This window comes from Spinacia oleracea, chromosome 2 (genome assembly GCF_020520425.1).
Source record: "Spinacia oleracea cultivar Varoflay chromosome 2, BTI_SOV_V1, whole genome shotgun sequence".
In the NCBI taxonomy this organism is placed as follows: Eukaryota; Viridiplantae; Streptophyta; class Magnoliopsida; order Caryophyllales; family Amaranthaceae; genus Spinacia; species Spinacia oleracea.
The window spans coordinates 19,122,954-19,148,003 of record NC_079488.1 but is presented as its reverse complement, the minus strand read 5'-3'; the positions used below and the strand labels follow the sequence as shown (position 1 = coordinate 19,148,003).

General features: G+C 38.9%; 1 protein-coding gene across 1 annotated transcript; it reads right to left on the bottom strand.

The window, feature by feature from the left end:
* Positions 1-530: 530 nt before the first annotated feature.
* LOC110791270 (uncharacterized) lies at positions 531-7,845 on the bottom strand. Its single transcript, XM_021996024.2, has 2 exons — positions 7,627-7,845; positions 531-947 (listed from the first exon to the last, which is right to left on the bottom strand). The coding sequence occupies exons 1-2, from the start codon at positions 7,776-7,778 to the stop codon at positions 812-814; spliced, it is 288 nt and encodes a 95-aa protein (XP_021851716.2). The 5' UTR covers positions 7,779-7,845; the 3' UTR covers positions 531-811.
* Positions 7,846-25,050: the final 17,205 nt, after the last annotated feature.

The following is a 25,050-nucleotide window of genomic DNA, read 5'->3' as shown; positions in this document are numbered from 1 at the left end:
GAATATTTCCATTTTTAGAAACAGGTCAAGTATTAAGGGACGGCCCGATAAGGAAAACAGGTCAAGTATTCCGGGACGGAGGGAGTAAGTGTGACTCCTAAACAAATATGGAGGGAGTACTCTCTCCGCATTTATTTAAGAGATACACTTGCCTTTTCCGGTCGTATTTATTTAAGAGATACACTTGTCATTTTTAGTAACTTATCAACCCCACCATCTAATTAAATAATCTATCTAATATATCTTATGTCCCACCACCTATTAAACAAATAATTTCAGAACTACACCCACCACCTAAAATGACGCGGTCACCACTTGTTTTTACTTATTAAAATATCTACCCAACCCCACTTATCTTATTACTTTATTTCATTCAATTCTTTTTCTTAATACCCGTGCCTGACCAAGTGTATCCCTTAAATAAATACGGAGGGAGTATTTATTTATTTTCTTAAAGGAAAGGTACACGTTGATCTATAGTCTCCTGGATAGACCAGTAAAAGAAAAAAGATAACAACAAACCGGGAAAATAAAACTACAAAAGCTATGCTTCACATAACAAATATATGAATCACCAAGGTACATTGAAAAATCCACCACTATTTGGGTGCCTGTTTAAATGTTTACTATGCACTATAACAAATACGCCAAAAGTAAGACAGAAAGACCAGTTAATTACCCCCACCCCCGACATTAATGGTTTGCATGTAATTAGACAATAGATAAGGAAAAGGTCAAGGAGTTCAACTTCGTTTCTCGGTATCTTTGATAATTCAAGCGGTAAGATCATACCAGCAGAAGAGAGCAGTTCTCAATCGTCTTTCAATTTCCTCAAAAGATTGGAGACCCAACGCCTAACTCGTCGCTTCAAAGTGTAGCCAACAACAATCCCAGCAACAAAGCAAACCGCACAAAGCTTTGAGCAAGTCCATAATGACACCCATTGTCTGCAATATCGACCAAGTTTTAGTTTGAGAAGCTGACAATTCACTACTTTTAAGACACAAGGAAAGAATGATCTAATAGTAATGAACAGGACAATGAGTCGCACTTACAATGTAAGTTACTTTTCCAATACCGAAAACAATTTAGGAAGACATAAAACAGTGCATTAGTACTGATTAGTGATTACATAAGCTACAAGTTTAATAGCAGATAATTGATCTTCCTTCAAAGGCTAAACAGAAGAGACACCTAGGCTCCTTTTGAGTAGTAAAGTCGCCTTCATTGATACAGTATTTTCTAGCTTAGATTTCCTTAGAAAGTGATGCAATTCATCTTATTATGTCAATCCCTAATATGCCTTAAGTGAATGAGAATAAGAATACATCAACAAGCACAAGATTCACTGGAAAAGGACTACAGGGATAGACACGTATATTAAGGTTCTTAGGGCTGCCTTTTGCAGTAGTTTTGCTGATTAGGCATACATCATATGAGAGATTAATACAAACCTTCAATTCAATTGCAAAACGTTCCAAGGATTCAGCTTTATACGGCTTTCTATGTCGCCTTCCACATTTAAGTGAACCGCTTCTTTGAAACGCAACTTCCATAATAAACTCGAAGCAAGCAATAAGTTTGGAGTCTTAGAGAATGGTCAATACCTCAATTGTCATATTGTTTGTGGCTACCTATTTATGAACGTAGCACGAGACCATTTTGATGTTAAAACAAAAGCCTAATCGATATGGAAATTCTTGCATTTTACAACATCTTAGCAGTCACCATTACTGCCTTAATTTCCCTAGATATAATATGTTCTAGCCAAAATTTCACTGAAACTGCATATATTCTTGAATATAATGTGTATAATCATTAATAAATTCAATTACAATACCCACACCATTTCCTAATGAATAATTCTACATTTGAGGCAACCTCTAATTAACCTAATACAAACTACGACTGAAATAACTTGTCCTGGGAAATGGGAATTACCAAAATGTCTGAATTAACCTAATACAAACTACGGTTTCAGTTTGCATGAGTCTATCATACACACGTGAAGCCAAAGGTCTAAGCAGAAACTTGCAATGTACTTCCTCCGTTCTTTTTTAGTTGACACGTGTTATTTTGGCACGCATATTAAGAATATGTGACAAAAGAAGGTAATATACAATAATATCCCTACCCACTAACACATTATTAGGAAATTTACATTACAAAACTTACCAAAATAAGAAATCTGTCAACTAAAAAGAACTTTCCCAAAAAGGAAAGTGTGTCAACTAAAAAAGAACGGAGTAAGTAGCATACAAGGTCCAATGCCTCAAATCCTAACAGTATGATTTGACAGGGCAATTTGGAGCTAAAACAAGGGAATAGAAAGTGGGGAATTCATTTTCCTTTGTTGGGATATGATACGGGGAAGGAAGTATAGAGAAGGCCAGAAGAGAATTGGAAAGATTCATTTCCCTCCCCTTTTAGTTAACCCAATTCTTTCGGTGTTGGAAAGGTTTGGAAGAAAAATACGACCTCACCTCTTCTTCCTAATATCCTTCCCCCACCCCCCCTCCCTCGGTGACTGCTATTCAAACACACTCTAGATGAATTCTTCAAACTTAGAACATGTCCGACACTCCCACTAAACTGCCATAGTACTTCAATAAGTAAATTTACTCTACGTGAGTCTGCAACACACAAGGGAAGCCCAATGTGGCCATTACAAAGCAGAAACTTGCAAAAAAAAAAAGCATCGCACAAGACAAAATCTGATAGGAATCATTAAATAACCATTCAATAAGTGCCTTTAGGCTTTATTTGGTTGGGAGGAATTGGAAGGAAAAGAAAAGAAAGGAAAGGTAAAATAAGGTTTCCTGTATTTGGTACAAATAATTATATGGGAAGTGGGAGGAAATGAAAGGAATGGGAAGGAAAGCTCGTTTACAAAATTTTCACTTTCCTTTCCTTCCAAAATTGGAGGAATTCGGAAGGAAAGAGAAAATTAAAAGCTGTCATTTAGCTTTCCCTTCTCTTCCCTTCATTTCTTTCCCTTAAACCAAACACAGGAAAATAAAACCTATTTCCCTTCCTTTCTTTTCCTTTCTTTTCCCTTCCTTTCTTTTCTCTTCCTTTCCTTTACTAATAATGAACCAAATAGGGCCTTAGGCAATCGATCCAACTTATCCATGAAGCTCTGATGTATTCACACATCATCAAAAGCTAAGTGTATCCAACATTCCTCTGACTCCCTAATCCCAATGTTGGGCTAAGATGCTATTATGCTAATACGTAGTAGCTACTAGTCTGCTCCTACAGGGTGCGCAACATGGCCACTGATTAATAATGACTAGAACATTTGGACCACATGAATGACCCACCTTCATTTCTCCAAAGGATGATTCGTCAAATTCCAATCCACTCTATCTCACTTTATATCACAACTTTTCTTCTTTCAACATGCCAGCTATTCAAGAATCTATGTTACGTGGACTCTTCATTTAAAATACCAGTGTCGGATCCTCGACACCTGGAAATGGGAGGTATGGACACTTCAATTTGGACCAAAATTATATGCAATTTTAAATAGCCGTGTCGGACACTTGGACAAGCTAGGTTGCACCGATACGGGTACGGGGACGGATACGGGGACGGGTACGGAGACGGAAAACGGCAAAATCAAAAATGCAAAAAACGGGTACGGCATGGGTTCGGCAAAAAAAAAAAAAAAAAAATTTAACTAAATTAAACATCCATACATAAATAGTTCAAAATACCAAAAACACAATAAATAGTTCAAAGTTCAAAATAATAGAGATTTTAAACATTAAGTTACTTAAATCACATTATCAATTTATCACAAAATCAAATGACATTTAATTATTTTAAAAACGAAAATAATAATTACACAAAAAAAAACGTCCAAAAAAAATGAATTGAAGAATAAAAATAAACAAACTAAATAAAGAACAAAAATATAAATCAGTATTCTCAATTCCCATTCAAACACAAAGTCACAAACAAACAGAGAAATAAAAAAAAGAAAAAAATAAAAGAAAAAGAGAAGGGTCTCACCTGGCGGCGAGAGTCGAGAGAGACAAGGAGAGACGGCGGCTTCCTCCCTCGCCGTCGTCGTGTTCAGTGTTCACAAGGCTAGCCGAAATCGCTCATGTGTTCACAAGTTCGCAAGAAGAAGAGTAGAAGACTTGGAGTTCGAGCTTCCGGTTTCGCACCAGAAGTGGCCGGCGCCGCCTGGGCTGGTGGAGAGGAAGAACACCGGCGGCGAGTCGAATCGAAGAAGAGTCGAAGACTCTAACAGAGTAACAGGTGAGAGAGAAAGTTGAAATAAACCCTAAATTTCGAATTTGGGTATTAATGGCTGTTGGGTACTTGGTTTTTGTCCAAATACGTACCCACCCGCGTACCCACCCCGTACCCACCCGTACCCATATTCAGCCCACGTACCCAGATTCAGGATTCGTTTTGGGGACGTATCCATGGCGTACCCGTCCCGTACCCGACCCGTACCCATCCCCGGTACGGGAAACGGCAGTGGACAGCCGTCCCCGTGCTTCATAGTGGACAAGTACCCGTGTCCGACATGGGTATCCGAGTCCGGTAACATAGTCAAGAATTGATAATTTAACTATTTAAGTTGACGATATTTGATCTAGACGTGAGTTGGATACAAGATGGGACTGCTTTCGCGGATGCTCAACTAAGTTTAGAGTCTAGGATCCCACGAAAATAACCAGGGCTGTCACTCACATCTAAGTCCACTACCATCAACCTCAAAACCTAATACCATGAAAAATCCAGGTTTATAACCTTATTCCTTAACATCATATGTCACATTTACAAGCACTTCACTAAAGTGCGTGCATCTAGCAATGGATAATCCCTTACTGCTTGGCCCGAAGAGATGGTTTCTGCTTTCGCCTTGATCTCTCATCGCTCACATAACACCAGAGTAGTTTTTTTTTTTTTGTGTTAAGAGCTTAAGATCCAACACTTTTTGCTAAATTTGAAATTGAAGTATGTAATGGTAAACCGAAAGGATATATGCCACTTTTCAGAACTTGCCCACACCACAATACCCCATATCCATTCCCATTTCCAAACCTGTACATGGATGAGTTATGTATGCATGATACATCCAAGTCATCATCACAGTTGTTCCTTAAATAAATGAAGCAATGAGTGACTGGGTATTTACTAAGAAAGAGAGACATAAGATATGCATCACACGTAGTGCATATAATCACCTCAACACTTCAAATGAATACACAGAAGCATACTTCGTATTTAATTAAATAACACATTAATTAAAAGCTTGAAACAATTCACATTAATCAAATGCATATAGAAATAAAATTTTATCCTATATGCTCTTCTTAAAATCTACAAACTTACAGAATAAATTAATTTAAAATTAAATAAACTAATTATTAAATGAGTTTTAATTTTCGAACTTTTTATTTTAAAAAAAATCCGAATTAATTTCGGAATTACTCTCTCCGTCCCAATGTAGGGTGCCCCTTCCCTTTTTATCTGTCCCAATTTAGTGTGCCCCTCTCTATTTTTGGAAAGGAACTACTATTACTTTATTATTCATATATTCACACTACTAAAATCTAGAGTCCCACAACCTCTTTCATTCAGGTGGAGGCCAGATAGAGTTAAAGTTTAAAAAATCCCACTATCTTTTATTCTAGCTACATTTTCAATAAAATAATATTTGATAACCACACTCTAAAACTTCACCTCAAACTATGTGTCATGATAGGGGGACACTCAAATTTGGGACGTAGGGGGTAATTAATAATTTTCGACGAATATACTCGGAAAAAAATTGAAAATCCTTGAAATAAACAGGAAACTAGGCGCCCCAAAATAAAAGTACACATCTTTTTACCGAAAAATACCTTGTAGTGACACTATAAAGGAACATAACTCTAAGATGCCTATTTTCTAGGATAACTTAAAGCTCCAAATTTTATTCACCCAGCCCATTCAAAAGAATTCATCACAAATTCACAATCATAAGAGAATCGTGGAAACATAATTTATACCCAATTTTGATTTTCTAGGATTACAAATAGCAGGTAACCTTTGTCCATTTCCGATGGAGCAAGATTCATTTGTTCTTTTGGTTGTGGGATGTAATGGACCAAATCAAAATGGCTCTTAAAACCTCTTCGCTTCCTTTCCATGTATAAGATGGTCGTCTCGTTGTCGTCCTGTTATCGCTTTTGGGTCAATTGGAAACAACCTCTCTGCAATTGCAGGAGTAAGGTTGCGTACGTCGGACCCCCCCTTACCCCGCTTCTTGCGGGAGCCTCTTTGAGGCAATGGGCTAATGATAATGAACAAATAGCAGGTAACCATGGTGCATACATAACACTAACGATTCATAAGGTAATCCTTACCCCTTGTACATTTTATATCCTATTTACGGGGTGACAAGACTTCCCCCCCCCCCCCCCCCCCCCCTTTCTATCGCTCAGAACAACTACTAAACATTTTCCTCAAACGGGCATGATTAAGATCCCCCAAAGGCCCCAACATTATTCAGAAGACCACATGCCTTTAGCACAAGTTCAGCAGATTTTTCCGGACATAACATAATAGGGAAACTGTCCCATCTCCTCGTAGTTAATAACATTATGTTACCCCAAAAAGAAGCCTCCGGAATACTTGCATCATTTCCATCTTCTCTTCATAGCTCAATCTAGGAGAGGGTATCTAATAAAACAATCATAATAAACTATTCTCTCTGTCCACAAACAGCAGTTGTATCTGATTTCTGCAATCTTTTCAAAACGAGAATGCACTTTTTAGCAAAAAAAAAACCGTCTAGATACAGATAAATCTGTGACAGCTTCTATTTCCCCCAAATATCACCAACCAGTACTCTAAGTCAGTGTAATTTACTAATTTCTAAGCAGAGGAACAATCCGCCAAATCCAATTCAGAAAAAGTGAAGAACTTAACTGAACCCATTAGCCCTCTGAGCAAAGAGGTAACAAGTACACGTGGCAGCCAAAGACGATTCATCAAACCTAACACTCATTTCTCTTACATATGTTTCTTAATTTGGAGTCTTCAATCAGAAATCACCCAAAATCCAGATGAAGTTTAACGGGAAATCCCACGAAGAATTCAACTGTCAATTTTTATTTTCATAGACAGCTAACCACATCACCCAACAAACTCTTCCTATTACTACGAAATTATCTAAAGTAAGAATCTTCTCCACAATTGAAATATTCAAGAAACAGAGAAAACTACATGCTCAAAGCTTAATTCAAACCAAATCGGGCATAAATTTCCGTCCTCTCAAGTCTGAATCCTACGCCTCTCTCGTCCCCCCGTTTGTCGAACTACCCCCACAATTCCAGGTTAACAAATACATCGTTTGTAGGAAAACAGAAATTTCTCAATTACCCAACCCAGAAATAACTATTTTACATTCATCCAACATTGCCAATTGCGATAATTACTCAAAAAGGGCTGCATTTTTCTGGCATACAGATTGAAACTTGATGATAGGCAAGTAATAAAATGCAAAATTAAAGCATAAATTCATCAAATTTCTACGCATGGGTTAAACAAAACAGCACAAAATCTGAGCAAAACTGCAAAAACGAAAATATGGGAAGAAATAAAACATAGAAATATTACCTAGAAGGTCTGGTGGCTAGAACTCCAGGAGGCCCATATGAAGAAGATGGTGAAGGTGATGTTAATTGTGGTTCGAAAGCTGAAGAACCCAACGATTTGGCATCTTTGGAGATCTTGCGGAATGCGCTTTGAACACTCTCCAATGTCTCCATACTCTCCTAACCCCAAAACCCCTCTTTGGGTGAACAATGTTTTGAGGGTTTTGGGAAATGTGAGCAATTTTTCAATAATTGGCTAAAATAGAACTAATTTCCTAAGTTGGTTAAAAAGTACTCCCTCCCTTCATTTTTTTTGTATCCGTTTCTATTTTAAGCGTTTCTTTTTGTTGTATCCGTTTCTATTTTTTGACATACATTTATTCTAAAATACCCTTATATTTGTATCTAATTACCAAAATACCTAAAGATTCTACTCATATTCCCACCTAAATTTCCCCATCCCTATTATTTAATTCTTTTCCCTTCCTCATATACCCACTCTCTCACCTCCTTTATCACCCATCATTATCACTCCTCTCTCTTACCTTATTTCTTTATTATTTTCTCTCTTCTTTTTTTTATTATAATCTCTTACATACAATCATTTTTTTTTTGGCAAATAGGGGAATATATTACCAAAAGGGGAAAGAGCCAAACTGCTCAGTTACAACCATACACCAGAACTAGACCTGGTTATTGGACAGGGTAGTCCAATGGATATAAGGTTAGGGTCAAGTTAATAGGGCTTTTATTGGGCAGGGCTCTTATTGGACAGGGCTTTTATTGGACAGAGTCATTATAGGGTCAAACTTATACTACAATTATTTTGAAAAATAAAATAGTAATGATACAAAAAATTACGTGTATAGCTTCGTATTTACTTGTACTTGCATATGGCTCTTTTGTTTTTCATTTTTCATTGCTCGTTTATTGACCCGTCCACTAATGACCCGCTATTGACTCGCGACCCGCTTTTGACCCGCCCATTATCGACCCGCTATAAATGACCCTTCCAATACCCGACCCTCTTTTGACCCGCACCGACCCTGACCCGCCCCGCCCGATAACCAGATCTAACCAAAACACCAAGGCCCAACAAGCCAAACAAAACCTAGAAAACTAGGCTACAAACATCAATACAGCAACAGATGCAAATCAGACTCTTTACATCTATAAGCTACTCTAAAAATAGCTGCTCTAACAATCTGAACAGGAACTTGAGAGTGGCCAGCAAAGACTCTTTGGTTCCTTTGAATCCACATACCATACACCACTTCTGCAAACACAGCAATGAACAACTTACTAGTACCAGAGGATCTCTTACACATTCTAACTGCAATCTGAATCTCTTGATCAAAACCAAAGCTTGGTATCTGAATTTTAAGCACCTGTAACACCTGTTGCCACACTTGCTGAGAGTAAGAGCATTGAAAGAATAAGTGCTGCACAGTTTCAAGATCAGTGCTACATAGAGGACACAAACCATCAGTAGTAATACCCCAGTTCTGCAGTCTATCTTTGGTAGGCAGTCTGCTTTGAACAGCTAACCAGAGAATGAATAAGCTCTTTGGGCTAGCCCTGTTGTTACAAATCAATCTTCTCCAAGCAACCTTAGGGAAATTACCAGTCAAAGGTGAATACATTTTCCTAATTGAGAACTTTCCAGCAGCAAGAAATACTTGTTTGCAATCACCATGAGTATCTAAAAGATCTCTGGAAGACCAAATTTTCTTAATCATCCAAGAAGCAGAAGCAGAAATAGGCATAGTATACATATCCTTACCTTTGATATAGTAAGCATTAACCCACTTTACCCATAAGGCATCAGGTTTGAAAGCAAGAGCCCATAGAAGTTTCAGAATAGCTGCTTTATTCCATAAATGGAAATTCTTCACATTTTGACCACCAGCTACTTTAGGTTTGCAAACTGAATCCCAAGCAATTGGGGATTTCTTAGATGTTTTAGTATCTCCAGTCCATAGATAAGTTCTGCAAATCCTTTCAATCTCTCTCACAACTTTCTTTGGCAACATGAAAATTTGGCTCCAGTAAGTTTGCAAGCTAAACAAAATTACTTTAACAAGCTGAAGTCTACCAGCATAGGGGAGCTTCTTTGATACCCAACTTGTAACCCTGGTATAGAATTTATCAATGAGTGGCTTACACTGACCAGTAGTCAACTTGGAACTAGACAAGGGAACTCCTGAAGGAAATAATGCCCTTGGTCCAAGTATGCATTCTATGTTAAGTCTAATAAATGCGGTTCAGTATTAATTAACAAGTTAATAATTCAGTGAGATCAAGTGAGCTGAATGCCTAGCTAGAGGCCGCTTCAGTTCAAGTGGAATTAATGATATTAATCCACAGCTTACTCTTGACTGAACCCGTAGGGTCACACAAATAGTACGTAAACGGATCAAGTATTTAATGGCATTAAATACTCCATCTATGAATATTCGGAACCGACGGATCTTGGTTTCAGTGGGAGCTAAGATCGTCACAGGCAAGAAATGAATACTCCGGAAACGATGATATTGCCGGAAACGGAAATATGGATCGTATCGGAAATATGAATATTATCCAAGTCGTAGATGTTGCCGGAAACGGAAACATGGTACGTATCGGAAAATATTATTGGAAATGGAAATATTACCAGAATCGGAAAATAATTCCGGAAACGGAAATATTAAATATTTGTTCGAAACGGAAATTAATTCCGGAATCGGAAATATTAAATATTGTTCGTATCGGAAATAGATTCCGGAAATGGAAATTTAATCGGAAGCGTATCGTACGAATTAGCATCGGACGAGGCCTGCCGGACGAAGGCCCAGCACGAAGCCGGGCCATCGCCCAGCAAGCACGCACGCCACAAGCCCAGCGCGCGCCAAGGGCCACGGATGCGTGGGCCGTGCTGCGTGGGCTGCTGCTCGCACGCGCATGGGCAGCCCTTGTGGCTGCCGTGTGGGTGTGAGTTTGTGCTCATGCGTGATTCCTGAATCTGCAAGAGTCAGTGTATGATTAAATTACTATTCCTAATTGGATAAATTAATTAAATAGAATTCATGTAGGATTCTAATTTCAATTAATTCGTATCCTACTAGGATTACGATTCCTTTTCCATAACTCTATAAATAAAGGCCTAGGGGTCATAATTTATACATGAGTTTCAAGTATTCAAAACTAAGATTTTTAAGCAGAAAAATCAGCCAATATTCTTGCCTACCTAACCGAAAATATTAGAACCTTAAGGGCGATTCTAGTTGGTCAATCTTAAGGCGGATCCGGACGTGCTGTGGACTATCTACGGAGGGACGACACTTGGAGTCCTAAAAGACTTGTTCTTGTTCGGTTCGGGCGCAGCTAGGGAGGGCACGCAACAAAGAGTATGCATCTAAATTATGCTATATGATTATGTGTAAATAATATGTTGTCCTGGGTTAATGGTTGTTTCCGCATGATCTATGTAATGTCATATGTATCATAACCTAACAGTGGTATCACGAGCCCCTTATTATTTTCATAATCTAAATTGCATGAACATGGTTAAATATTACAAATTTGCAAGAATTAAAAGGGGTGATTAATTTTCGTAATTGTTAATTAATTGCAAATTGCGTTTATTTAATTATACGTACGCAGTTTTTCGGCAGTTTCTTCATTACTCATCCGAATTGAGTGATTTTTGTGTCAATTCCGCATGTAAAAGGCATTCTAAAATTTTGACAAAAATAATAATATTTTTCTGCCGAACCCAGAATTCTCAAATTCGAAGCCTAACTATGACTTTTCGAAGGTTTTAGTTTTTCGAATGCAAAATTTCGTAAATTTAAGATGTTAAATTAAATATTTGCGATTCTTGTTGATAAATCTTGAATTTTTGATTGACCTACTGCATATGTTTAACAAGTTTGAATGCCTAGTCTTGTTAATTATGCAATCTAATTTGTAATTATGATTAATTTGTTGAAAATTAGAATAATTTAGAATTAATTTGATTTTCATAATTAATTGTAATTTAATTAGAAACCTATGATTAAAAACCACCATAAAAATTGTAAATTTACGATAAATTTTAAATTTTTATAACCTAGACTTGAATCCATAACAATCGGAAATCAATTGGATAATAAATTTTCGATTTTTCGCCCTAAATTTATGAAATTAATATTATTTATTAATTTGTCATTAATTTTAAATATAAATTTTAAATTTTTATGCGATTCGTTCAAATAACTTGCACGCACGAAGCAATGGACGCTTCGTGTTACCCTTAAGGGGTGTTGTATAATGCGGGCATGCGACGACGAGCAAGGGAGCTCGTCGCCCGTGCGGCACGAATGCAATGAGCAAGGGCGTAGTGCACGAGCACAAGGCAGCAGCCCTGCCTTGTGTCGTGTGCCACGAGCAATGAACGAATGGGCATGGGCGAGGGGCGAGCCAAGGCAGTCGCGTGTGGGCAGCAAGCGAGCTGCGCCACAACGCGCGCTGCCTCGCACAAGTGCGCGCAGCCTCGCGCGCAGCGAGCGCAAGCTCGCGTGCCACGAGCGCTGCGCCCAGCACAACTCGCGCGCACAGCGCGCGATGTCGCTCGCCCAGCGAGCGATGTCGCGCCCCAGCGAGCGATGGCTCGCGCGCACAGCGCGCGATGTCGCTCGCCCAGCGAGCGATGTCGCGCCCCAGCGAGCGATGGCTCGCGCGCACAGCGAGCGAGCCAGCGCGCCCAGCGAGCGATCTCGCGCGCGCGCACTGCGAGCGATAGCTCGCGTGCGATGGGGCGCTGTGCGGAGGCTTGCGATAGGACAGCAGCAGCTATGCGACGAGCGCATGGGCTGCGCGCACATGGCCAGCAATGGCTGTGTGCGTACGGCCCATGGGCGTGCAACGCGTAGGGTGTTTGCGTTACGATTAGATCGTTTTGAATGTTTAATTTGAAAATTTCAGTTCACGTAATTTTAATTAATTTTAAAATTAATAATTTGAATTAATTTCTTGGATTTTAACTTTGAATATTATAATTATAATAAATGTTATTTATTCTAATTATTTTACTAAAATTAAAATCATGAATTAATTTAAATGCGACTGAAATTAAATTAAATTTATGGATTCAATTATAAATTTATATGAGCTTTAAATTTTAATTAAATTTGTATGTTTCCGGTCAGACTAGAAATACAATTTTATGTTTAAAATTAGTAAAGCATATGAATTTATTGGTTTGAGTGGGAGCGCTTTTTAGTCATAAACTCTTGATTAGGTCTACAAATCCTTAAGGTTAAAACAACTCGATTAGAATTAATAAGGACTGAATAATTGGTAGATTATTGGTGCCCTTGATTAATTGCTGCAAATGTTTACGTGATGCATAATGTGTTTTACTAACCAGCTATGTGGGCCATTCATGATAATGAATGGGTGAATGGTATATATTGTATATGTACTGTTTTGCAGGTTATGAAGTGACTAGTGTGGCCCAAATAGGATAGAAAATATGGTCTGCGTACCATTAATTTGAATGTAATTGGTCTAAAGTACCAAAGTTATTTTTCAATTCAAATATGGTCTGCGAACCATCAAATAGTTGTAATTAGTTATAGCTTATCCTATTTGAAGAAAATGGTGCCTCCCACGGAGATTTTCAAGACGGACTTTGAAGTCAAAGCTTCAAGATGAAGTCGGGCCATACTAGATCACAAATATCTTATGCATGTTTTAAGTTATTTATTGCTTTAAATATGTCTTAAAATGCATGAGATCAAAAGCTTGATTATGTTGCATGATTAAGGATTTTAGTTCACTTAAAATCTAACCAACATAGTAAGAGCCGTAAGTTCCAAACTTAAAAATTGAGTTAAAAGGTGCCATGCCAAAATATACACTTGCTTGGATATCCTTTACATCAATCTAGTAATAGTTTTCGCTCAGCGAGGTGTTACTTATTGGTCCTAAAGGGGCAAGGTACACAAATAATTGTGAGTACATGTTAGTTTTGGTGAAACTCAACGATATAAGTAAGGAGTCCTTTTATGTCGTGGCAAATTCGATAGGTTTACCTAATAAGTTCTTAGACGTACCTATCAACCAAGAATAGTTTCTAGACTATTAGCAAAAGGCTTTTGCTTACCTAAGATATTCTAGGATTAAGTCGACAAACTGTGCTTAGTTCTTCAATGATTTTAGGATCTTGGAATCATTTTATTCACACCTGCCGGAACACATAACTTGAATAAAATGCTTAATAAACATTGAATTATGCATGTATGCTAGAATTTAAGTTTATTAAGAGAAACTGTGAATGGTTATTTATTTGTTTATTCTTTTCAATTGTAGTTTTAATATGGCAAACAACAATTCATTCAACATTCGGTCAATTCTCGAAAAGGAGAAGTTGAACGGGAAAAACTTCCTTGACTGGCAAAGGAACTTGCAAATAGTTCTTATGCAGGAAGAAAAGGAGTATGTCCTAGATGAGGCGATGCCCGAAGCTCCAGGCGACGGGGTCACTCAGGCAGCCCTCAATCGTTGGATTGATGCCAACAAGGATGTGAAATGTCTAATGCTCGCCACCATGAGTGCGGATCTGCAGAAAACGTTCATCAACTCAGATGCTTTCACAATCATCAGTGAGTTGAAGAACATGTTCCAAGATCTGGCTCGAGTCGAAAGATTCGAGACTCATAGGCAAATTCTTGAGACCAAGCTTAAGAAAGGCGAGCCTGTAAGTCCACATGTTCTCAAAATGATTGGACTCATTGAGAATATGAGTCGGCTGGATCAGCAATTTTCTCAGGAAATGGCTATAGACACCATCCTCCATTCTCTTCATAGCGGGTATGATCAGTTCAAACTGAACTACAGTATGAATAGTCTGGACAAAACGCTCACTGAGCTTCACGGTATGCTGAAGACCGCTGAAAAGACGCTCAAAAGTGATAAGCAGGATGTGCTTATGGTGCGTGGGGGCAAGTTCAAGAAATCTGGAAAGAAGAGGAATGCTAAGAAAGGTGGCAACAAGGCCAGCCCAACTAAGCAAACTGGCGCCAAATCTGCAAAGAGGAAGGTCAGTCAACCCACTTCTGAATCCGAATGCTTCTACTGCAAGAAGAAGGGGCATTGGAAGAGAGATTGCTTGAAGCTAAAGGAAGATCAGAAGAACGGAACAGTCGTTCCATCTTCAGGTATTTTCGTTATAGACTGTATACTTGCTAATTCAACTTCTTGGGTATTAGATACAGGTTGTGGCTCACACTTATGTTCCAATCCACAGGGACTAAGAAGAAGTAGAAAGTTAAGCAAGGGTGAAGTCGACCTACGAGTGGGAAATGGAGCACGGATTGCTGCATTAGCCGTAGGAACTTACTATTTGTCGTTGCCCTCCGGGCTAGTTTTGGAACTGGAAGAATGTTTCCATGTTCCAAGTCTTACTAAAAACATCATTTCAGTTTCTTGCTTAGATGCTAAGGGATTTTCCTTTATAATAAAAGACAATAGTTGTTCGTTTTATTTTAAAGAGATGTTTTATGGATCTGCTAGATTAGTCAATGGACTTTATTTATTAGATCACGACAAACAAGTATATAACATAAATACCAAAAAGGCCAAAAAGGATGATTCAGATCTCACCTATCTGTGGCATTGTCGATTAGGCCATATAAACTTGAAACGCTTAGAAAGACTTCAAAGGGAAGGAATTCTAGAACCATTTGACTTAGAGGATTATGGTAAATGCGAATCATGTTTACTTGGCAAAATGACAAAGCAACCTTTCTCTAAAGTTGGAGAAAGAGCAAATGAACTATTGGGTTTAATCCATACAGATGTATGTGGACCAATGAGTACAAATGCTAGAGGTGGTTTCAGCTACTTTATCACTTTCACTGATGACTTCAGTAGGTATGGTTATGTCTACCTAATGAAGCATAAGTCTGAATCCTTTGACAAATTCAAGGAATTTCAGAGTGAAGTAGAGAATCAATTAGGCAAGAAGATTAAGGCACTGCGGTCTGATAGAGGCGGTGAATATCTGAGCTATGAATTTGATGACCATCTGAAAGAATGTGGAATTCTATCAGAATTGACTCCTCCTGGAACACCACAATGGAACGGTGTGTCAGAACGGAGGAACAGAACCTTGCTAGACATGGTCAGGTCAATGATGGGTCAGGCCGAACTTCCATTAGAATTTTGGGGACATGCACTAAATACAGCTGCACTCACTATAAATAGAGCTCCGTCTAAAGCTGTCGAAAAGACTCCATACGAATTATGGTTTGGAAAGCCTCCAAATGTGTCTTTTCTTAAGATTTGGGGATGTGAAGTTTACGTCAAACGATTAATTTCAGACAAACTTCATCCAAAATCTGACAAATGTATCCTTGTGGGCTATCTAAAGGAAACAAAGGGGTATTACTTCTACAATACATCTGAGAACAAAGTGTTTGTTGCTCGAGATGGTGTCTTTTTGGAGAAGGATCACATTTCCAAAATGACAAGTGGGAGAAAAGTAGACCTCGAAGAAATTCGAGTCGAACAACAAACTCTAGAGAATGCTCAAGATGACATTCAGGATGAAACTCAGAGATCTTTAGAAGAATCTGGTGAGAATCATGGTCAATCTAGAAATGTTACCCCGCGTAGATCGCAAAGATATAGATCTCAACCGGAAAGGTACTTAGGTATTTTGACGAACGAGAGCTATGACGTTCTATTACTTGAAAGTGATGAACCTGCGACTTACAAGCAAGCTATGACGAGCCCTAGCTCCAAGCAATGGCAAGAAGCCATGCAATCTGAATTAGACTCCATGTCTGAAAACCAAGTATGGGATTTGGTCGATTTGCCAGATGGCTACCAAGCCATTGGAAGCAAATGGGTTTTCAAACTGAAAAAGGACAAGGATGGGAAACTTGAAGTTTTCAAAGCTAGATTGGTTGCAAAAGGTTACAGGCAAGTCCACGGTGTGGATTACGATGAAACCTTTTCACCAGTTGCAATGCTAAAGTCTATTCGAATAATGTCAGCAATCGCTGCATATTACGATTACGAAATATGGCAGATGGATGTCAAAACTGCTTTCTTAAACGGCGTTTTAACAGAAACTGTGTTTATGACACAGCCTGAAGGTTTTGAGGATCCAAAGAATGCTAAAAAGGTATGCAAGCTAAAGAAGTCAATCTACGGATTGAAGCAGGCATCCAGGAGCTGGAATATACGTTTTGATGAAGTAGTCAGTGACTTTGGTTTCATCAAGAACGCAGACGAATCTTGTGTATACAAGAAGGTCAGTGGGAGCAAAATTGCTTTCCTAGTATTATATGTCGACAACATATTGCTTATCGGAAATGACATTCCTATGTTGAACTCTGTCAAGATTTGGCTTGGGAAATGTTTTTCGATGAAGGATCTAGGAGAAGCACAGTACATATTGGGCATCAAGATTTACAGAGATAGATCTAAAAGGATGATTGGACTTAGTCAAAGCACTTATATCAATAAGGTGCTTGATAGGTTCAAGATGGCGGACTCCAAGCGAGGCTACCTACCCATGTCTCATGGAATGACTCTAAGCAAGACTCAGTGCCCAAAAACACTTGATGAGCGTAGACGAATGAATGGGATTCCATATGCATCATTGATTGGTTCAATAATGTATGCTATGATATGTACACGCCCGGATGTTGCGTACGCACTCAGTGCTACGAGCAGATACCAGTCAGACCCAGGAGAGGCGCATTGGACTGCTGCCAAGAACATTCTGAAGTACCTGAAAAGGCACAAAGATGACTTCCTGGTCTATGGTGGAGATGATGAATTAATTGTTAAAGGCTATACGGACGCAAGTTTCCAAACCGACAAAGATGATTTCAGATCACAGTCTGGGTTTGTCTTCTGCCTCAACGGAGGAGCAGTAGGCTGGAAAAGTGCTAAGCAAAGCACCATTGCGGATTCTACAACTGAAGCGGAGTACATTGCTGCACATGAAGCAGCAAAGGAAGCTATATGGCTAAGGAAGTTCATAGGAGAACTTGGTGTAGTCCCCTCCATTAAAGGACCAATAGCCCTGTATTGTGATAATAACGGAGCTATTGCACAGGCAAAAGAGCCTAGACACCACCAAAGAGTCAAGCATGTACTTCGTAGATTTCACCTTCTACGAGAGTTCGTTGAAAGAAAAGAAGTCGAGATAAGCAAAATTGGAACTGATGACAACATATCAGATCCATTAACTAAACCTCTGCCGCAAGCGAAGCACAACTCGCACACTGCAGCTATGGGAATCAAGCATATTGGAGAATGGCTTTGATGTCTCTGTTTAATGTTTTAAAGTTTTAGAGTTTAAATCTTTGTAAAACATTATTGGTTAATCATTCACAATAAATGAAAGGAATTCATTTTTCCATTTAATTTGTGGTTTATTAAATGATGAGTCCCTTCAACTTGACGATATATTCAAGATAGACTGTCAGGACCAGTCCTGTGACTAAGAAATGTCTATCAAGTGAACTTGAATGTCAAAGGTTGAAAATGGTCCCTAATCGGAGTTTTCTAAAATTGGACGCATAGAAAACGTTAGACGATTAGAATGCAAGATGACTAGTAGTTCTGTTTCTTGAACTATGTGGACATGGCAATGTCATAATCATTTGCATAGATACTTACTTTGGGAAGACTAGTATCGGACAAGACCTATGAAACTTTACTGTAAGAGATGAAAGTCTGTCATAAGTAAATTTCATTAAATTATTAGACACTAAATCCTCAATACCTGAGTGATTTGAGATTACTTGTTTGAGAACTGGTTGCTTTGACGTTGACCAACCGTCGCACCGTAAAAGGAGGCTATAAAGGCAACGCTCAGGTAATCACCTATCAAACGAAGTCTAATCTCAAGATCGCAAGATTGGGATTGTCCTCCCATAAATCGGGATGAGATGCTTAAAAGTTGTACAAGGCCACTCGGAGAGCTAGAAACTGTGAAATGCATGGCCGTGCTCGGATGAATCATAGGCTATGATTATCTGTTTATTTGATCAGTTGAACTCTGAAACCGAGGAACACCTCTGGACATAATAAGGATGACAACTCTTACCTTATGTTCAAGAGCAAGCATCGAGCGACAAAGGAATTAGGAAATGCACACTTGTCCCTAAGGACAAGTGGGAGACTGAAGGAAATAATGCCCTTGGTCCAAGTATGCATTCTATGTTAAGTCTAATAAATGCGGTTCAGTATTAATTAACAAGTTAATAATTCAGTGAGATCAAGTGAGCTGAATGCCTAGCTAGAGGCCGCTTCAGTTCAAGTGGAATTAATGATATTAATCCACAGCTTACTCTTGACTGAACCCGTAGGGTCACACAAATAGTACGTAAACGGATCAAGTATTTAATGGCATTAAATACTCCATCTATGAATATTCGGAACCGACGGATCTTGGTTTCAGTGGGAGCTAAGATCGTCACAGGCAAGAAATGAATACTCCGGAAACGATGATATTGCCGGAAACGGAAATATGGATCGTATCGGAAATATGAATATTATCCAAGTCGTAGATGTTGCCGGAAACGGAAACATGGTACGTATCGGAAAATATTATTGGAAATGGAAATATTACTAGAATCGGAAAATAATTCCGGAAACGAAAATATTAAATATTTGTTCGAAACGGAAATTAATTCCGGAATCGGAAATATTAAATATTGTTCGTATCGGAAATAGATTCCGGAAATGGAAATTTAATCGGAAGCGTATCGTACGAATTAGCATCGGACGAGGCCTGCCGGACGAAGGCCCAGCACGAAGCCGGGCCATCGCCCAGCAAGCACGCACGCCACAAGCCCAGCGCGCGCCAAGGGCCACGGATGCGTGGGCCGTGCTGCGTGGGCTGCTGCTCGCACGCGCATGGGCAGCCCTTGTGGCTGCCGTGTGGGTGTGAGTTTGTGCTCATGCGTGATTCCTGAATCTGCAAGAGTCAGTGTATGATTAAATTACTATTCCTAATTGGATAAATTAATTAAATAGAATTCATGTAGGATTCTAATTTCAATTAATTCGTATCCTACTAGGATTACGATTCCTTTTCCATAACTCTATAAATAAAGGCCTAGGGGTCATAATTTATACATGAGTTTCAAGTATTCAAAACTAAGATTTTTAAGCAGAAAAATCAGCCAATATTCTTGCCTACCTAACCGAAAATATTAGAACCTTAAGGGCGATTCTAGTTGGTCAATCTTAAGGCGGATCCGGACGTGCTGTGGACTATCTACGGAGGGACGACACTTGGAGTCCTAAAAGACTTGTTCTTGTTCGGTTCGGGCGCAGCTAGGGAGGGCACGCAACAAAGAGTATGCATCTAAATTATGCTATATGATTATGTGTAAATAATATGTTGTCCTGGGTTAATGGTTGTTTCCGCATGATCTATGTAATGTCATATGTATCATAACCTAACAACTCCTAGGTATCTGAAAGGCAAGGACCCTTTAGTAATCCCAAGTGCCTCCATAATTGCCTGTTGTTCCATTGGATGCACACCAGAAAAATACACTTCTGTCTTATCCATGTTAGCTTCCAAACCAGAAGCTTTGGAGAAGCAAGTGAAAGCTTTAAAGATTAGTTGCAAGGAAATCAGATCACCTCTATCAAAAAGCAAGAGATCATCAGCAAACATCAAGTGAGTCAACTGCAGTTTTTCACATTTAGGATGAAAGTTGAAATCTGGATTTGACACTAGTGATTTCATACATCTGCTCAGATATTCCATACAGATGGCAAAAAGGAAAGGAGACAGTGGATCCCCTTGTCTAAGACCCTTCTTAGCAGCAAAAGGTGGCATAGGATTACCATTAACAAGAATGGAATAAGAAACAGTAGTCACACACCCTTTAATCCAATGAATGAACAATTGAGGGAAACCCAACTCCTGCAGAATCATGAAAAGGAAAGGCCATTCCATTGAGTCATAAGCCTTCCTCAGATCAACTTTAACCATACACCTAGGAGACATATGAGCTCTATTGTATCCTTTAATTAACTTAGTGGCCACAATAATGTTATCTGAAATACTTCTACCAGGGACAAAGCCAGCTTGATATTCAGAAACAACCTCAGCAACTACTTTCTGTAGTCTAGCAGTGAGAACTTTAGACACTATTTTGTATACAGTAGTGCAACAAGCAATAAGTCTGAAGTGAGAGACAGAAGTGGGAGAAGGGATCTTAGGGACCAAAAGTGACAGAAGTGCAGTTAAACTTCCCCAACACCCCACCAGCATTAAAGAAATAAAAAACAGCAGCATAGATATCCTTTTTCAGAATTGACCAAGTCTTCTTAAAAAAGAAAGAATTGAAACCATCAATACCAGGTGCCTTAGAGGAATCAATGCCTGCAATTGCCTCATCTATTTCTGTTGTAGTGATAGGCATACACAAGGAAGCTCTTGCCTCAGGAGAGAGCAAAACACCATTTCTGATAGTAGGCAAGTCAATGCTAGGGAGTGATACAGCAGCTGGCCCCAAGAGTTTCCTGTAAAAAACTCCAATTTTTGCTTTGATAATTGTTGAGTCAGTAATCTCCTTACCATCATCATCCAGTAGCATGTGTATCTTATTTAGACAATGTCTCTCCTTCATTGCAACATAGAAGTAGTGGTGATTTGAGTCACCCACCTTTAGCCATTGCACTCTAGATTTCTGCTTTAAAGCTTGCTCCTCAATTCCAAGCCATTTTTTAAGTTTGCAAACCAGATCAATCTCAGCAGCTAATAATTGAGAAGAACCACAAACTCTAAGCTGAGTTTGCACAGAATCCATCTCTCCTCTATAGTGCTCAATCTTCTCAGCAGCATGAGCAAACTCCTCCTTGTGTAGGGATTTTAATTTGTTTTTAATCCTTACCAGTTTGCACCATATCTGCTCCATAAGGTGTCCCCTATCCTCCATGTTCCAACTATCAGTTACCAAACCAACAAAGGTAGTGTGGTCAGCCAAATAGTTCATAAACCTAAAAGGTCTCCCCCCATGAAGCTCACTCTTTACACAGGGGATAACAATATGAGAGTGATCTGAGATAGAAGGGTTCATATACTTGGTGGAAATATCAGGAAAGGAATCCATCCACTTCAAATTCCCAAATACCCTATCAATTCTACTCCAAACTCTAGGATCATCAGAGCCTTTACTAGACCAAGAGAAGAACCAGCTAGAGCTATGCAGCTCATGTAGATCACAATCAGCTACACACTGCAAGAAATCCTTTGTTTCATAGTGGCTAACTACATTGCCATTAATTCTATCTCCTGAGTAGAGAACAGAATTAAAATCCCCTACAACTATCCATCGCTTGAGTTGAGAACTCTGACTTAACAAAATCAAATCACTCCATAAACACTGCCTATGACCAACTGTGTGAAGACCATACACAACAGTGAAGAAAGTCTCAAATTTGTGGTCCTTAGTGGCCACCCAACAATGAACAAATTGCTCAGAAGAAGACACAACTTGTAGATCAACATCAGCAAATTGCCATCCAATCCAGATTCTCCCTTTAGGAGAGTGAGAATAAGAACAAAACCAGTGCCAGTGAGCCCCAAACCTATTCTGTATTTTCTCTTTATTACCAATTCTAACTCTAGTCTCAAGCAAAGCAACTACATTGATACTTTGTTTATTCAAAAACCTCCTAATCTCTACAGCTTTCTGAGGCTCATTGAGCCCTCTAATATTCCAGGTGCAAATATTCATGGGCATGGAGGATCCTTACTAGAACCAAACCCACCCCCAGCATCATCAGCATAAGAGATCTCATCATCATCAGATGAGCCCTCACTTTCTGACACATGTTCCAAAACTGCAAAAGCATTATCAACCCCAACCCCATCACTCTTACTTTTTGTCTTTCTGGTGACCACTTTCCACCCTGCATTAGAATCGGGAGTGGGAAGGCCTTGGTTATTAGGAGTCTTGACATGATTGGTAGGAACAACAGGAGCAGCCTGAGTCTTCTTAGGCACCCAAACCTTCTTTGTCTTCACAATTGGTTTAGACTGGTTAGAAGCTTTCTTAACACAGTCATGACCCACTTTGTTACAAGACTTACAAAAGGGTGGGGTCCAGTCATACACCACCTTCTGTTGAACAACCTTCCCAAGATCATCTTCAATCCATACACAGTCAGGTAAAGGGATGGTAACATCCATCTCAATTACCAATCTAGCAAAAGAAATTCTGTCATGTTTAGAGGTACAAGCATCAGCAAAGAGAGGCACACCCAGACTACTTCCAATCCTGCTAAGAGAGTAAGTACTCCAGCAACTCAAGGGCAAGTTAGGAAACTTCACCCAAATGGGAATCACCCTAAGGATCTCCTCACAGAAATCAAAAGAAGCCTTCCATGGTTTGCTAATCATGGGTTTTCCAAAGAAAAGGTGTGGTCCATCAGCCAATACAACATTCTTATCTTCCACTGATTGAAATTGGATGACAAAATAGCCATCATCATGTAAGAAAATCCTAGGTCGAGACACATAGTTCCAATTTGCAGCTATGTATTTCAACAAGGAAGCAATAGTGGGGGAATAGCCAACAACATACAGTATAATAGCATTGTTCCATTTCGCATTCATAGTCTCAAGTTCAGAAGCTTGCAATTGAACCACCTTCCTACCATTCTGAATTAAAGGAGCAACAAAAGAGAGTTGAGCACCTTTACCTGCAAGTTGAGACCCAACAACCACTGCAGACCATGAGGTTGTCGGCACTGGCCTCTCCATGTCCAACCTTCTACTAACTGGTTCACCCATAGAAGCACGCCTATACTCAGCAATCACCTCCAATAGTTCTCTCGTAACAGGGCCAGTGCTAGGATGAGGAAGCAATTTTGGATCCATACCAGTAGTGTCAACAATGTATAGATGTTACATACCAGTAGTGACCAGACCAGACCAGATCAGTGCTAGTAGGTCTAGATTTTTGTTTAAACTTTGTTATGAAGAATCAGATCAAACCAGACCATACCAGACCAGACCAGATCAGATCAGAAAAAATAAGTTCAGATCAGAAAAAATAAGTTCATATCAGATCATACCAGATCAGATCAGGAGAAATAAGGTGAACTAAACAGGGCTTGAGTCTTTGAAAAACTAAGGCTCAACTTAAGACTTGGTATATGAGTTAAATTAAATAATAAAATGATATTGTACATAAATTTACAAGTCTTAGAGAAAGATCAAGGGGGTCTTTTCTTAAAACTTTCATATGTCATGTCATCATTTCACTATTATTTAAATAATTAAATTATTGTTAAGACTTCTTAAGATTCAATCAAATTTAACACTTCACCCTTCAAACTTATTTTAGACTTATATATTTATGCACCATATATTATTTATTATATTATTCAACTCACACAAGGAGTCTTAAGTTGAGTCTTAGTTTTTCAAAACTCAATTTAAGACTTTGTCAAGACTTATCCATTTCAATGCTACAAATTCCTTTGTCTTATCTTAGGACTAGGTGAGTCATATGACATGTCAGCACAACTCTAGTCTTAAGACTTATGGCTGATCATGCTCTAAAATTTCTCGATTATATTGTATGTTAAGTATAGAACCTGTAACACCGGTTGTGGTTTTTATAAGGATTCTTTGTAATGAAATTCTAACAATGGTAGCGATTCTACACTAAAATTTCTAACAAAGGCCACCTAGACTAGCAACGAAACAGAACAAGTTCGACCGTGAGAACAGACAACAGAGACAAAAACTTTTGTGTGCCCCCGATCTACGGTATTTTACTGTACATTTACCTAACGCGTAAAAAGTGAAAAATAGAACTCATTCAAGGTAAAAAGTGACACATACCAAAGATAAAAGTGACCCCGACCAAAGATATAAGTGATCTTATTCGAGGACTAAAGTTACCTTACTCAAGGATAAATGTGACCCTAACCAATTAAAAAAGTGACCGTAACAATAAACAGTGAAGTGACCCTGATCAAGAGTGATATGCTTGTTATAAGTTATAACTACTGTAGAAAAAATAACTGTTGATACCATAAATAATTATAGATAAGGAGAGGATATTACTTGATTGTAGATCTCATAAGAATAGCGTTGTACCGTGGTATGGAGGCCACTGCCTTGGAAGAGAATTTCGCCACCCTACCGGTGCAGGCTTATAGTGACGAACGCTCCCCAAGGTTAACACAACACCTCTGAATTCTACACCCCGAATTCAAAGGTTGGAATTGCTCAAGAACTGCTCAGATCTCGGATGGATATATTAGGGTTTTTATTTAGGTTTTCTGTCTTCTGAAACATTGCAATATACCAGGAAAAGAATAATAGGGAGTACTTATATGTTTCACAAGAAAAGGAAATAAAACAAGATGGGTTCAAGTCCTACCGATCCAATGGGCTATTTAACCCGACCGGGCCCAAACT